The sequence below is a fragment of the Sarcophilus harrisii genome, chromosome 1, assembly GCF_902635505.1.
Source record: "Sarcophilus harrisii chromosome 1, mSarHar1.11, whole genome shotgun sequence".
In the NCBI taxonomy this organism is placed as follows: Eukaryota; Metazoa; Chordata; class Mammalia; order Dasyuromorphia; family Dasyuridae; genus Sarcophilus; species Sarcophilus harrisii.
Window position 1 is genome coordinate 671445392 of NC_045426.1, and position 16370 is coordinate 671461761.

Here is a 16370-nt window from a genome sequence, read left to right on the forward strand (position 1 = left end):
TCACCCTCCCCCACGCCATTGCCCCCTTAGCCCAAGAGCTTTCTCTGGGGTTACCCCCTAGCACAAGACATCCTACTTACCTCTCTCACACTGGGGCCCAGTGAAGCCATAGACACAAGCACAGCGGTTGGGGCCAATGCAGCGGCCCCCATTCTGACAACTTTGCTCACACACAGCTGGAAAGAGAAAGAGGGGCCATGTTAACCAGGAGGGGCCAGTCCTAGATGGGGCCATGGGCTCCAAGGGCAGCATACCATGATTTCCTAGGGAAAGGGAGAGCTGGGCTAGCCTCTGGCATTTGCTACAAAATGGCAGAATCCCAGAGGCAAGGACTCTTAAAGCCTTGGGTTGAGAAGTAGTATAATCTATTTTGGATCTATGGGGAGGAAGGAGAGATCTTCTATTTAGTATAAACCTTTCATTTCACAGTTAGCTAGGTGTCCTAGTTACTCGAGAGCTGAACTTGGAGTCAAAAAACGTCAGTTCAAATCCTGCCTCATATGCTTATTAGCTGTGTGAACCTGGATTAGTCACTTAATTCAATTTCCCCAGCTGGAAAATAAGAATAATATTAACATTTACCCCCACCAGGTTATTATGACTGCCAAAAAGATAACATACATAATGTATTTGGTCAACCTTAAAGCTATGTAACTGCGAACTATTATTATTCTTATTATCATTATTCCTATAGATGGGAAAATTGAGGCTCTGAAATCTAAAGTGACTTGTGGGAGAGCAATTTGGTGTTTTGAACCAGGTTGTCTGACCCCGATCTTTCTACTGAACCACATTATCACCCAAATTTTACTTCTTCCTTCTATAATTGGAAAACAAAGAGACTTCCCTTTACAAACACCAAAGGAGTAATCATCCCACTTCTGTTTAAAGGCTTCCACATGAAAGGCAGCCCACTATTTCTGGAAGCAGTCTAGTCTACCAGGGGCCAGTTCTAACAGTTAGGAAATCTCTCCTATAAAGTTTATATTTGCCTCCTTGCATTGGTTTTTAGTACTACTCCAGAAGAGAGTGCCAAAGGACTGTCACTACCCTATTGTTGGATACCATGTTAGATCCCATATCATCAGCAGAGGTTAGTTTGCAAATTACAGTTTGAACTTTGGCAGAATCATAGAATCTCAAAGATGGAAGGGAACTCTGGGGCCATGTAATCTGGCTCATTCTCGTCCAAAAGATCCCCCTTTACCATCCTGCCAACAATTCAACATCCAACCTTTCCTGAAGACCTCCCAAGGAAGGCACCCACTCATCTTAGGGGACAATCCATTCTATTTTGGGATGATCTCATTGTTATCTTTTTAAAAATCTTAGTACTGAAATGAGTTCTTTCATTGGGAAAACTTGGCTTCTGTGTAATAGATGTTTGAGAACTGGCATTCTGGGATTTGTAGTTTGAAAAGGGCAAGAATTCCCCCAGCCTTGAGAGTGAATTGGGACTATGCCCATCCTTGAATCAGAAGGCAGACTTGAGCCACGCCTGAGAATTAAAAAAAAATTACGCACAGAATTTTTGAAAGGGCAGATTGAGAGGAAAGACTGGGGAGATGGCAAGTTGGCATCCTTGACCTCACAAAGGATTTAATGAGCTGAGCCAGAAAGCAGAGGCAGTACAAGAGGAACAAGCAACAGAGAAATGTAGAGAAACCAAAAGGAGGGTGGAGAGATCAAAGTGTACTATTGGATTTCTGCTGGAATCTTGGAACAGAAGATTTGGGTTGAACTTCTGGTTGTACCTACCTCTTTAAGGGCTAACAGAAGTTCCAAAAAAAAAAAAATGGGCTCTTTTCCCAAACTCTCCTCCCTATACCTGTCTAGTAATAGATAATGTAATACTCCACTTACTCCTGGAAAGTGTAGAGCTGAAAACCACCTGGTTCTAGATTGTCTCTCCCACCCCACTCTTAATTTCTCACATCAAAGGCTGTAATTTAATATGCTACATCCTGTTACTAAAATTAGCTTCCTTTTTAGCCTGGGGCCAATCCGATGGTTTTCAGGTCCTCTCCTCTGCTGTTTTATAGAGTTTATGTCAGATGAAAGTTATTAGTCCAATCATAATAGCTGAGAGCCCCCAGTTAGGAAAATTCCTAACATTCAGACAGAGGTTTGGCTCTCAACCTTAATTTAAATTTTTGTGTATCAACCCCTGGCTTCTCCATATTTGAGACAAATCAGGATACCAGAAATGTTTAGGTAGGAGTAGCAAGCACAAAGAGTATTTTACAGTGTCTGTTACTGGACAGGCACAAATTGAGGAATTTAGGTTTTAAAAAAGTTTTTTTTTTAAGCTTCCCTCAATCCTCAAAGAGATGAGTACAAGTAGAAGTTTCCATCTGAATCTTCTGTCCCAAAATGCCTAAAGAGACCTAATGGTGTACCTCAATCTCTTCTTTCTCTACCTTCCTTTTGAATTCTCCTTTCAGTTCATGCTATTGGCTGCTATCTTTGTCCCCGTGCCAATGATATTTTACAATTCGGTTTATTGAGTGCATGATGAGACTGATGACACCATTTCTCAGCTCCTTTCTCTTTGTCTATTCTTTTCAAGGGTATGCCCTTTTACAAAACTTCCAGATGTAACTCAAGTCTACCATCCAGCAGCCATTTTAACCTTACTTTGCCTCTATTATATTCAATTGTATATTCAATGATCCAGCCATCCTGGATCCTTTTCCACTTTCATTCTATCTTATCTGGCCTCCATGCCTAGAACAGAGGCCTTTCTCATTTCCATCTGTTGAAATTCTTTTCTTTTGGGGGAAATGCCTCAGGTACCACCATCTCTGTCAACATTTCAAGATTTCTCTCTTCTCAAATTTTCCACATGTTACTTTGGCTCTTTCCTCTTTCCCTATCCCATTACACTTGATGTCTTACTTATCAGTAGGCATATAGTACTTTCTTTAATAGATTGTGAACTCAAAAACATTTTTTAAAAAAATTGATGGTGAACTCCTTGAGATACAAGGACTATAATTTAAAAAAAAATTGTATTCCCAGAACAAAGCACAGTGTTTTGCACAAAAGCATGCATTCTCAGAGTTTGCTGAATTATAAGAACAGTTGTAAATATGTGGCAATGAATTAGAAAAGGAAGTTTTCTGTCTTTTCTGATCTTGGTCTTTCAAGGGAAGTGTTGGCTCACCTTACCTTCAGAAAAATTTCAAGTTTATATCAGGGTAGGACCAATAAAAACAGACCTTCTTTCCACAAGGATTAGGGGATTAAGAAGAAAGTAGAGTGGAGGAAGGTGTGGAAAAGGAAAGATAATCTAGGTGGCCTCTGGAGTGATTACTAAAAAGAGAAAGATTTCTTGGATATGCAGGTGAAGTAAGACCAAAGACCAGCTGGACTCTATAATCATACTGTCTGCCTAATATTTGCCAACTAATATAGAGTTTGTGCTCCAAGGGAACATGTTAAAATAAAGAGAATGCTAAATTTAGAATTGAAAGATATAGGTTAGAATCACCTCTCTGACATGAGCTCTTCTCTCTGAGCCTGTTTATTTAATCTATAAAATAGGAAAATAATATTTATATTACCTATATCATAGGATTATTATAAAATGCGATGTAAACTTTAAAGCATCATAGAAATGGGAGGTGATGATAGTCTTCACCATCCATATTCTTCTCATTTTTTTTTGGTAGCATTCTTATAGAAATGGTCCTGGGACATGTTGTTAGCTTGCTATTCTTCTTCTATAATTTTTGTTCTGTGGGATATTACAGGGAGGTTAAAATAACACCTTTTTGATAACTGAATGAAAATGTAAGGATGTAGACTCATTCCTTATATGTATTTTGTATGTCTATCTATCTATCTATCTATCTATTTACCTCTACATTTTATTTATCTACGTATTTATCTACATATCTATATATCTTTTTGTCTATATATCTCTCTCTACATATCTATCAATTTATCTCTCTACCCACCAATTTAATCCAACCCCTATCTGAAGCTACCAATCTACATATCTATTTATCTATGTATTTGTCTATCTACATGTCTATTTATCAATCTATCCATCTCTTTCTGTCTCTCTCAATTTATATCTTCTCTCTCCCATAAGAACGTAAGCTCCTTGAGGGCAAGAATTGTTTTCACTTTTTCTTGGTATCTTAACCACTTCGCACAATGCCTGATACATAGTAAGTGCTTAATAAATATTTGTTGATTGATACTGAAAGAAACTTCTGTATCACTTTAGTAGAAGACAGGACAACAGGGGTAGGTATTTAGTCAAAACCACATAATTTTGATTCCCTTTGCTAGATCGCTATATTTTGAAATTATTTTGTTCTATGTAGATGAAGAGCTATGTTATTTGGTATGGTAACATATTTAAAATATTGCTCTTGAGTTTTTATGTCTAGGCAACTGTGAACAACATTTCAGCCTGTGATAATGGCCCAGTTCTAGCAGAATTTATTGGGATACTCTGAGGACAGTATTTGTATTATGGGGATTTTCCATCTGTCAGTCCATAAAAGACAACTAGCTACCAAAGTGTAATTTTAACCACCAAGTCATGTCTTGCTAGGTTTTTGGTAAGTAATAAATTTTTACAGTCTATAACAATGTGTTGCCCAGTTTCTGCTATTTCCTTAAGTGATCTATATTGGTTGCTAATTCCAGTCTTCTTCAAGAACTCTTTTATAATTTCTGGTGGTACTGACGTGGTTCTCAATTATCATCATAAATTCTTCCATTTTCACAAACCAATACATGTGGATAAGCCATTTGTTTAAGGATTCTCTGTCAGCATATTGTTGGCTGAGTATATAAGGATGTTATCCATACAGTCCTTTTTGATTCCACTTTTGGAATGTAGTTAGTTGATAGGTTCCATCTGGTGGTAAACCATTTTTCATTATTCTATTCAATAAATACAATGGTGTACACCTTTATCAATCTTTAGGGAAATGATTTCTGTTTGTTGCGCAAGATTTTTCACCAGTCTAAAATGTGGTTTAAGGATATCTATCAATTTTCTTTTTCCCTTTTCAATAAGGAACAGTTCGTCTTTCTGAAACTGCCCTAAGGGAATGGGTCCTATGTTTCATTAATATTGTTCAGATTTTTGTCATGATATTTTCCAAATCTGTTAAGGTCCATTTTACAGATATGAAAGTGTATGCATCAAGATGGGTGTCACATAGTTGTTAGTCGCTTTAAACATATCCTTCCCATTCAGCTTTGATTTCAGGATAGTTAGAAGTCTCTTAATGTGTTTTGTTGTTTTCGGTCACATCTGACTCTTTGTGACCCCATTTGCAGTCTTCTTGGCAACGATACTGGAGTGGTTTGTCATTTCCCTCCTCAACTCATTTTAGAGATGAGGAAACTGAGGCAGACAGGAGAAACTGAGGCAGGCATTAATGACTTGTTCAGGGTCACACGGTTAGTGAGTGTCTGAGGCAGGATTTGAAATCAGAAAGATGGGGTTTCCTGACTCCAGATCTGGCAGTCTATCCATTGTGCCTTATAGCTACCCTGTACCACCTACCTGCTCTTAACATATTTGGCCACAGCTTTTTCCTCTCTTTACACTCAATATGTTTTGCTTGGAGGTATCACCTATATCTCTTGGTTCAATGTGAATTCCAGATTGAAGTTCAAAGTCATTAGTCTCTACCTTACTTTGGCAAAACTAATAATTTTACACTTATTGAATCAAAATGATGTTTTGATGTTATCAGAGAAAGATTTCATGCAATAAATTATTATTATTATAGTTTTAATCTCATTATTTTCATCCTTTTTATCAAGTTCAGATAGAAATGGTCTTGAGACAAGGCATTATCTCGCCATTTAGTCTTTTATATACAATGATCTATGGACTCTTTGAAGGTATATAAAATAACTGCTTTCCGTGGTCAAACAAAAGCATTAGGATGTGTGATCATCCTCCATAACAGGACTTCTTAATTTAGGATCTGTGAACTATTAAGATTTTTTGTAACTATATTTAAACATAATTAGCTTTTTGTAATTCTATATATTTATTTTATGCATTTATAAACATTATTCAGAGAAATGGACCGTAGGCTTTGCCAGACTGCCAAAGGGATACGAATACTAAGAAGGTTTACCATCCCTGATCTATCAGCTCACCAAAAGCATCCTTGACATAATTCCAGTAGCAGACAGGAAAACAGGGGTGATTTGCACCCTTTGCCCCGATCTCTAGATTTCAAAAGCTTTCCATTCCACATGATCTAGAAATTACGAGAATTTGGTGTGATGACATCTATTTTAAAATTGTTCTTGAGGTTTTTTTTTTTGAATTATGTTATACTCAGGAGATATCTTCCTTTGTGGCGCTGGGGCAGGATTATCTGTGTTCCTGATCTTCATACCTATTACTGTGGCTAATGGACACACTATAACTGAGCAGGGAGTCACTTTCCCAGGTGGTAGAGAGGGCAGAGTGGCCCTAGAGTCAGGGAAACTCAAATTTGAGACTAGTCTCTGACATTTACTAACTGTGTGATAACCTTTGTTTGCCTCAGTTCTCTCAACTGTAAAATGGGGATCATTAAAGCATCCACCTTTTATGGTTGTAGTAATGAGATAATATGTGTAAGGCATTTATCACAGTTACCTCTTGATAGAGGCGTTTCAGGGCCTACCCTTTAGCACTGTGGAAGGAAGTGCTTCCTTCTACCTGGAAGGGCGCTCAGGATGGGTACACTACTACGGAAGAGAACTGGTATTGGCCATGTGTTTAGGCTGGTGTCAAGGACCAAAAATGGAGGCTATCTCCATCCCTGTCTGCATCCCAGTCCAGGTTTTAATTAACAGACTGTATAGCCCAGAGCAAATTCCTTTCCCTTCTTGTCCCTTATTTTCTCTAGGTGTAAAATGAAGATGCTCAACTAGTGTCCCTAAAGGCCCTCCCACATTTGACATTTTATGTCGTAAAGCCCTTCCTACCTTTGACATTTATGTTCTAAGGTTCCTCCCAGTTCTAATATTCTATGTTCAAAGGGCCCTCCAAGCTGGAACTAATATTCTGTCTTCTGAGGACACTTTCAGCTCTGACACTCTCTTCTAAGGTCCCTCCCACTCTGACATTCCACGTTCTAAAGCCCTTTTCAGCTCTGACATTCCATGTTCTAAGGCCCTCCCAGCTCTGACATCCTGGGTTCTAAGGATCCTCTCAGCTCTGACATCCTGGGTTCCTAGGGCCCTCCCAGCTCTGACATTCCATGTTCCAAGGGCCCTCCCAGCTCTGACATCTTGGGTTCTAAGAGGCTTCAGACATTCTGTGATTCAGTCATGATTTTCCCCAAAGGAAGCTTCAGTTCCTCAGCTCCTGAATCCCTCCCTCCTACCTATTCTCCTCTCCTCCTCCTCATTTTCTGACAATTCACTAGCCCTTCCATGCCTTTCTTTCCCCTCACCTCCTACCCTCTTTCCTAGGTCCCCTCACCTCCACTGGCACCACAGCTGGGGGAGAGCTGTCCATTGGCACAGGCACACAGATTGGGTCGGGAGCAGAACCCTTCCCCACAGGAATTCCGACAAATAGCTGAAAAGAGGAAAAGAAGGAGATGATGAGGACAAAGTGTGTGGATTGGTCATTCCATCTGTTGCTACACTGTGACAATGGGAACCTGGATTGAAGAAAGGACTCCAGGACAATGAATGAGAAGACCCCAGTTTAAAACTTGTTGTGTGATCTTGGGCAAGTTCCTTCTCTCCCTTTCTCAGTTTTCTCCTCTGTAAATGAGTATAATCATACTGGTTGAACTGAGATGAAATTATAATAATAAAGAACTTTCCATCAGGAATTCCCGTCTATGGAATCCCATTTTTTAGAGGCAGCTGAAGAAAAGAGAAATGGCACTCTTTGGGGAAGGACAGGGATCTTCCTGTTCAGACTTAGAAAAAGCAGAAAAGAGAAAACTTCTCCCAGCCTAGTTTCCTATTTTAGAAGCAGGAGGAGGGGCATTTTGCAGGTACTCCTTCCCCCACCACTATCAGGTCCAGGGCTGGATCTTACTTACGGACAATGCACTGATTTCCCCCAGGGAGGGTCCTCCAGCCTGGGCAGCAGTAAGAATGAAAGCGGGAGCCACAAACATTTGGCCTGGAAAAGAACGAGGGACATAGCATGAGTGCTCACACACAAGTTCCCAGCCTCCAGCACAGCATCTTAGATCCAGGGGGCAAGGACTTAAGGAAAGAAAGAGTGAATGAATGATGGCCCTTTTTCAACTGCCAAGAACCACGGGAGAGTCGCCTTGATCATTCCCCTAGGAACTAAGGAGAATGGAGTGCTCCCTGGAGTGTCATGGTGGGGGCTATAACCAGGGTTGAGAGAAAGTAATTAACTCTAGGCCAATGAAAGCAAACCAAAGCCCAAGGGCTAAATCCAGCAGCTACCTGGCCCACTATTGAGCTTGAGAAAAAACTCACAGACCAGCTTGATCTGGCTCTCAGGCAGCAGCAGCATGACAGCTCTGGGCACATAATACCAATCTGAAAATGTGGGGAAAGTGGCAGCTTGGGTCTACTCCCACAGGGTATTATGGGCACCATGGATAGGGCATCATGGACACAGTGCCCATTAGCACCACTGTATTGAGATTCAGAATACCTCAGCCCCTGTTGGTAGGCCCAGGGCTTCCTTTAGCTTGCTGTTTAGATCAGCAGCTCTAATATCAAAATGAGATAACATTTATAAAGCACTTTGTAAACCTTGAAGTTAACTATTACTATTAACTATTTAATTAATCAACTAGATGACATGGTGGATGGCAAGCTGGACCTGGACCTGGAGTCAGGAAGATCTGAATTCAAATCCTTACTAGCTGTATGATCCTGTGAAAGTCATTTACCTCTGCCTGCCTCAATTTTCTCAACTGTAAAATATGGGGATAATAGTACTTACTTCCCAGGGTTGTGGTAAGATAATAATGTAAAGCTTAACACCATGACTAGCCTCTAATAGGTATTACATAAATACTAATTCCCTTCCCTTCCTTAATAGCCTTCTCTGTCCAGAGTCTCAGGGGCCTCTTGGCTTTCTTTGCTCTCCCTTCTCCCTGGCTTCCCTCATTTTTATGTTTCACCTCTCTCATCATTTACTCCAGGATTGGGGATAAAGGGAGGAATATAGGTAGAAGGAGGGAGAAGGAACCTGTTAGTAAGGGACCTTTGAGGGAAAACCTGAAGCAATCCTCCCAAGGCCAGAGTGGAGAGGCTCCTGATAGTGTCCACCTTTTTCTCCCAGTAGCCTCTCCCCATTATCCTACAGAGGGGAGGGATCCTGGTATGAACATACCCTCTTAAGGTGTCAAAGCCTCTCCTCCGAACCCGGCTCAAAGCTGGTGCCTCCTCAGAGCCAGGTTTGTCTGCCCGAATGGCTCCTTCCCATTGGGCTTGGGCCATGCAGACCAGTGTTGTCCATCCCAGCAGGATCTTGGTCAGCCCGCTCCCAGCCATGGTCAGGATGCCTGCCTGTTCCCCTGGCCCGTCCCTTGAGGCTCAGTCCCCAGGACTGATCGTCACAGGCTCTTGTCCTAGAGTAGAAGGAGAGGGGGAAGAAGCAGGACTGAATGATGGCATACAAGTACTTCAAGAGGAACAAAGAACTTTTCTCCCAACAACTGAGATTGTTTGGGTCATTATCCCCATTTTACAGATGGAAAAATTGAATTTCAGAACATGAATTTTTGAAGGAATGATAAGAAATTCAGAAATACGATTTAAATCAAGTCCTTTCACTTCAAGCTCAAGATTCCCCCCCCCCCAAGTTTGTCCCAGTTACATGGGAGTTTTCTTCAACTCAGCTTCCACATATACCCTCCTGGTCAAAGCCCCCCATCATTCAGGAGTAAGACTGAAATATATTTTCTTCTCTTTCCTTCCTTCCTTCCTTCCTTCCTTCCTTCCTTCCTTCCTTCCTTCCTTCCTTCCTTCCTTCCTTCCTTCCTTCCTTCCTTCCTTCTTTTCTTTCTTTCACAGGGGTGGAGGGAGGATATATGGCTAACATGGAGATTTATTTTGTTCGACTATACATGTTTTTAGTGGCTTTAATTTTTCTTGCTTTCTCATTGATTGTGGGAGGGAGAAGAGTCAGGGAAAGAATTTGGAATGGAAAATAAAATAAATTGAATTAAAGTACAAAGTAAAAAGAAATATCCAGAACCAAGTATTCTCTGAAAGCTGAGGCTTTTTCATACCTTGCAGGATGTCAGATTGGGTCTGGGACTTAGTATTGCTAAATGATTATCCAGACTTTAGTTTGTATACCTTTAAAGTGTGGAAAGTAATTTCAATGATACCTCTGGTTTTAAAACAATAAACCTGTTTACATCTTTATGGAAGGGGGGGAGGTAGGAGGTGGGGGAAGGAGAGACAGGGAGAGGGAGAAAAAGAACATTTTAGGTCCAGAGGTGGAAGAGATCACATCCAGCTCGGGAGAAGGAGAGGGAGAGAGTTGTAGCAATCAAGGAAGGCTTCCAGAAAGATGACTTTTGAGTTGGGTCTGGAAGGAGGGGTAGGATTTTCACAGGTGGTGATGGAAGGATGGGGACAAGGAAAATGTCTATTAGGGGAGCATAAATGTGGTGGTAAAGTAGGAGAGTAACAGACCTGGAGTCAGGAAGAGCTGAGGTCAAATCCAGTCTCAAAAAACTTACCAATTATGTAATCCTGAACAAGTCACTTAACCTCTGCCTCAGTTTCCTCATCAGTAAAATGGAGATAATATAGTTCCTGTCTCTTAGGGTTGTTATGAGGATTAAATAAGATATTTTTAGAATGCTTTGCACACCTTAAAAATGTTATTTAATGCTAGCTAATTTTTTTTGGCTGAGGCAATGGGGTTACGTGACTTACCCAAGGTCATACAGCTAGGGAGTGTTAAGTATCTGAGACCAGATTTGAACTCAGGACCTCCTGCCTTCAGAGCTGGTACTCTATCCACTGTGTCATCTAGCTGCCTCTCTAGCTATTGTTATAAGTCCATTTTAGCTGATTTTTAGCTTGCATTGGGAATCAGGAAGGAAAGGAGGAGATGGGAGGTATAGGCATTAGAGCCAGAACTGAGAAGCCTTTTAAGAGCCTGCCAAGTCTCACCTTTTCCAAGAAGTCTTCCCTGAATCCTGCAACCAACCCACTCTCCCCTTTGTTTCTCTGATCTATAGAGGACTCATTGCCCAGACCACACAATTCTGAATCAAGAATAAAATCCCCTCCTGTTCTTCCAGAACTTTACAAAGGATTTCTCTTACAATATCATTAGGAAGAGAGGGTAAATATTATTATCTCCATTTTACAGATAAGGAAGCTGAGGCTCAGAGACAGCCAGAAAGTGTTAGAACGAGAAACAGAAGCTTGATTTCCTAACTCCCAGTGATAAGGATCCCACAGCTGCCTCTCATAATTCTTTTCCATTATCATTCATTGAAGAAACATTTATTAAGCACCTCCTGAATGCAAAGTGCTGTTCAACAGGCTGGGTAACCAGATTAAAATGTAATTGGGAAATATTTAGCAAAATAAATAAAAATAAAATAGGACAGAAATACTGTTCTTGTGTAGTTTTCTAAATCAATATGCAGATCATAGGAATCCTTATGTAAGGTTTAGTGGTTCCTGTTTCTTTGACACTGTCTTTATGGCCCAGCTCAAATACCAATTACTCTGGGAAGTCTTTCTTGACACTCCTGCTTCTTCTCACAACAGTCACTTTCCTCACATCCTTCATTTTACACTTGAGTAAACTGAGACCCAGACAAGAGAAATGTGTCTTACCTAAAGTTCCAGAGATAATTAAGCGGGAGATTTAAATCCAGGTCCTGTGGCTGTAACTATCCTTCAGTTACTTTGGATTTGCCCACATACCTGCAGAGCCAGTGCAGCTCAGCAGAATAAGCATGGAATTCAGAGTCAAGGGATGTGGGTCTGAATCCTCATTCTGTGAGACTCTGGCCAAGGAGTAATCTTTCTGAGCCTCAGTTTCCTCATCTTTAAAATGGGGATAATAATAGCATATACCTCACTCAAGGTGGTGGTGAGGATCAAATGAGATCATCTTTGTAGAATACTTTGCAACCCTTCAAACACTTTACAAATGCTACCTAATTTTGAATGTGACCACAAATGACCATTTTTCAGTTCATTTTCTTTCCCTGTAAAATGTAGAAAACAATGCCTTTGATCCTCAACTGCCTTAAATGGGTCAGGAAAGGTAAGAAGTCTTGGCTTTCCTAAAATTTGGTCTAATAGGAGGCACTCAAATATAGGTCATTATATGATGCTTGCATTAGAGAGATGTTATTAGAGCATTGTGTTTGGGGTCATTTTTAATCCATTAGAGAGGATGGGGCAGGCTAGTTGGAGAAACTGGCCTTTGAGTTGTGCTTTCAATGATGTGTAGAAATTCAACATGTAGAACATCTTAGAATGTCAAGGATTTACCGTGGTCTTATTCTTGACCAAAGTGGGGAAGAGAGAAGCTTTTTTTTTTATCTCCTAAATGACAGAGCAGAAGATCAAATAGTATCAGAGATAAAAAGGAAATTTAATGACCATTATCTCTATTGCTTACTGTGTGACACTGGGGCAACCTTAATGACCATTAGCTTTATTGCTTACTCTGTGACACTGGGGCAAGAAACTTCATCCTTCTAGGTTTCAGTTTCCTTTTCTGTAAAGTAGGGGAGTTGAGTTAGATGGTCTCGGAGGTCCTTTTCATCTCTACACTCATGATCATTGGGCCTCCTTGGGCCTTGCTTGCCTCCTCAGAAAGATAAAAAGGTAGAACTATATAGTCTCTGAGGTGCTTTCCAGTTCTGGAATTAGCCTTTGACCTTTGTAAGTCTCAGTTTCCTCCTCTGTTTTTTTTTTTTAAAGGAGTTTGGGCTAGATGGTTTCTGAGATCCTGTCCAACTCTAGAGCTATGACCTCATCATCTTTTGCTCTCCTTGGGCCTCGATTTCCCTCTCTGAAGAATGGAGGAGTCAAACTACATGACCTCTCAGGTTCCTTTAGCTCTAAACCTATGAGGCTGCGATCTCATCCACCCAGGATCATGATGTGGCTCACAAAGAAACTGCCTCACAGAGTCTGGATACTGAGGAGTAACAGCCCTGACTAACTCTGACCAGAGTGGCCACAAGGCTTCATGCTGTGGGTATGGGAAAGGATTACCCCCTTCCTGCCCACTTTTCCACCCCACCAGAGGCTCCAGCTCTCTGGAGTCACGAATACAGGGAAACGGCCAACTCCTTGGGGTCTAGCAGCATTTCCTCCCTGAAGGGCAGGCCGGGCCTCCCACTTACAGAGCTCGGCAGCTGGAGCCAGAGCAGGGAAGGGGGTCCCCAAGGACTTTCCCACTTGGCTCAATCTCGAGGAGGGCCCCTGGAGTTCCTTATGGGAAGGGAAGGAGCCGGCTGGGAGGGAATGAGAGCTGGGAGGGATGAAGAAGAGGGCGGGGCAGTCAGGAGTCAGCCTCTGTTCAGGGGAAGAGGCCCCGGCCCAGGACTGTGTGAAGTCCCACTTCTGGGCTGGGCAGGAGGAAAGGGGAGGGAATTAAACTTTAGAGCTGAAAAGAACCTTGGAGATCATTTTGTTCAACCTCTTCATTTTTACAGAGAAGGAAACTGAGCTCTAGAGATGGAAAGTGGCTTACCAAGTGGCTCACATTGAGGGGAACTGGCAGATCCAAAGCCAGGTTCTTTGAATCCAAATCCGGGGAGTAGAGATGGGTAAAGAATTCTAACTTGGGAACCAGGACTGGACACAGGAAACAAACCGCTAAGAGAGATTGGAAGGGAAGGCTGAGGGAATCAAGGCACAGGACGCTGTCCCTGATTGGCCTCTGGGAAGGGAGCAGAGACAGAACCTGGGAGGTATGAGGATGGGAAGACAGGGATCTTGGGAGACGGAGTAAAAGAGGACGGGAGGGGTGGGGGGGACAAGCGAGGATGGAGGGAATGGGGATGGGATGGTGAAGAAGAAGAGGAAGTGGTAGAAAAAGGGGTCCCCAGCAGGGGAACAGAGAAGAGAGAGGGAAGTTAGGGTAAGAAGAGTGAGAAGAGGAAATGGGGAGGAGGGGGCCCTACAGGAAGGTGGGGGGAGCTTAGCCCCAATGGAGACAAAGAGCCTGCCCTTCCTGGCCTCCATCTCAGCCTCTGCCCGATCTGGGGCTCACCAAGCCGCCATCAGAGCCCCAGGCAGAGAGAGCACTGTCTCAGCCTCCCTCCCTCCCTCCGACCATCCATCCATCCTGTGGGAGGGAAAGGGAAGGGAGGGGAGAAGAGGGGAAGGAGCCTCAGCCCGAACTGCCCGGGCCTGCGTGTGCCTCTGGTGTCCCGAGATCCCCCGGAGCAAAACAGGGGCTTCTCATCTGCCTGAGGATCCCAGCCTGCAGGCGGACTGACTGAGGCTACCCCACTACTAAGAGCAGCCGCAGCCGGAGCAGCCGCAGCCGCAGCCGCAGCCGCAGCCGCAGTCACAGCAGCAGCAGCAGCTGCTGCTGCTGCTGCTGTTGGTGCTGCTGCGGGGCCCCAGGCTCCGCTCCGAGCCAGAGCGCACAGCGTGCGCCCCGAGCAGAGCAGTCTCCGCCAGCCCCGGCTCAGAGGAGGGGGCTGGGCAGGGCTAAGCAGGGCTCGGGGCTGCTAGCGCTGGAAACAAAGAAAAGCTTCCCTCCCCCCAGCCGGGGGCTCCCTCCCTCCCTCCCCACCCTTCTCACCACTCGCTCCCCCCATCCCCCTCCCCGCAGTGTGGCCCGACAGCTCCCTCCCTGAAATACCTGCGGGACCAGGCCGGGTCCTGAGGCTGCAGGCTGGCGGGCTGTGGACTGTGGGGGCCCTGGGCTGGGGCTGGGGCCGGGGTGTGTGGGGAAGGGACGGACTGAGGGAGGGAAAGAGGGAGAGAGGGAGGGAAGGAAGGAGGCTGCAAGGTAGAGTGTAATCCAATTTGGGCGGGGGGCGGGGGCCTGGGCGGGGAGGGCCTTCTCCCTGGGAGAGCTGGGGGGCAGAGGGAGGGAGGGGAGCAGGAGGCCAGCCCTACCACATTCCCGAGCCAAAAGGCTGAAACTTCAAGGGGGAGTTGGGGGCGGGGTGGGGGGAGGCTTAGGGCTGGGAGACTTTGGAGGGAACTGACTGGAGACATTAGCACCTACCAGTTCCCAGGAGCAGAGCCCTGGAAGGCTGGAGAAGTTATAGGGCCTTGGTTTTACAGGGCGACTCAGGGTTCACGATTGGGATGGGGGAAGAACTAGACCTGGGATGGTGGGGGGAGGGGGGAGGGCTCAAGAGCGGCTGCCCCAAAGGAGTATGGTCTACCTGCCTAAAAGAGGCAGAAAAAGTTAAGATCTGAAGGCGGAATGGCAACTCATGTGAAACCCTGAGTCTTTGGGGATGTCGGAGGGGTCACTGGACAGAAGAATGTTAGAGCTGGAAATGACCTTAGAACACAGAATATCAAAGATGCGAAAAGACTTTATATGTGGAATTTCGGATTGGTGGGACTCTAGAAAGTCAGAATTGGGACTAATGTTAGAACACATTAGAACATATTGAAATGGTCCTTAGAATGCGGAATGCCATACAAGGAGGAATCTCAGGACAAAGAACTTCAGAACATAGAACATAATAGCTAGAAGAGGTAGAGACAGCTGAGATGGCTAAATGGATAGACCATTGGAATCAGGAGGGTTTGAATTGAAATTGACCTCACACATTAGCTGTGTGACCCTGGGCAAGTCACCAAACCCTCTTTTGTAAAGCACAATTCCTCATCTGCAAAACGAGTTTGAGAAAGAAATAACCAATCATTCCGGTATCTTTTCCAAGAAAACCCCAAATGGAATCACAAAAAGTGACTGAAATGACTCAGTCATAACAGGAGAGATCTGTATAGCAGGAGGCACAGGAGATTTTGGGCTTGATAAATCTGCATTCAAATCTAGATTCTCACTTTTTTAACACTGCGTCTCAGTTTCTTAATATGTAAAAATGAGGGGATAATTTCCATTGCTTAATCTTCTAATTATGAGAATAGATTTGAAGTACCCTTATAGTTAAATTTAATGAGCATCTCTAATGAACTGGGCAGTAAAATGGGCACTGTGAAAATAGTAAAAGCATTTCCTCAGAGGATTGTGGTGAGACTCAAAGGAGACTATATAATAATAATACCTAGCATTTCTAGAGTACATGTAAATGATTTGTAAACTTTAGCTATATATATATATATATCTGTGTGTGTATACATATATATGTATATATATGAGTTATTAGTAAGTGCTAAGGATATAAATGACTAGCATTTATAACATTTAAAGTTTTGCAAAGTACTTTTTATTTTATTTTTAAGTT

The 16370-nt window shown here is 43.2% G+C and overlaps 1 protein-coding gene across 1 annotated transcript in view; it reads right to left on the minus strand.

Annotated features, from left to right (window-relative positions):
- FBN3 (fibrillin 3) overlaps positions 1–14873 on the minus strand; it is a 103203-nt gene extending 88330 nt beyond the window's left edge. Inside the window, exons 1-5 of the mRNA XM_031948293.1 lie at positions 14801–14873; positions 9323–9560; positions 8043–8125; positions 7466–7564; positions 81–176 (exon numbers count right to left, since the gene is read on the minus strand). Coding sequence (XP_031804153.1) covers positions 81–176; positions 7466–7564; positions 8043–8125; positions 9323–9483 — 439 coding nt within the window. The 5' untranslated portion in view covers positions 9484–9560; positions 14801–14873. The remainder of the gene's footprint in view (positions 1–80; positions 177–7465; positions 7565–8042; positions 8126–9322; positions 9561–14800) is intronic.
- Positions 14874–16370: the final 1497 nt, after the last annotated feature.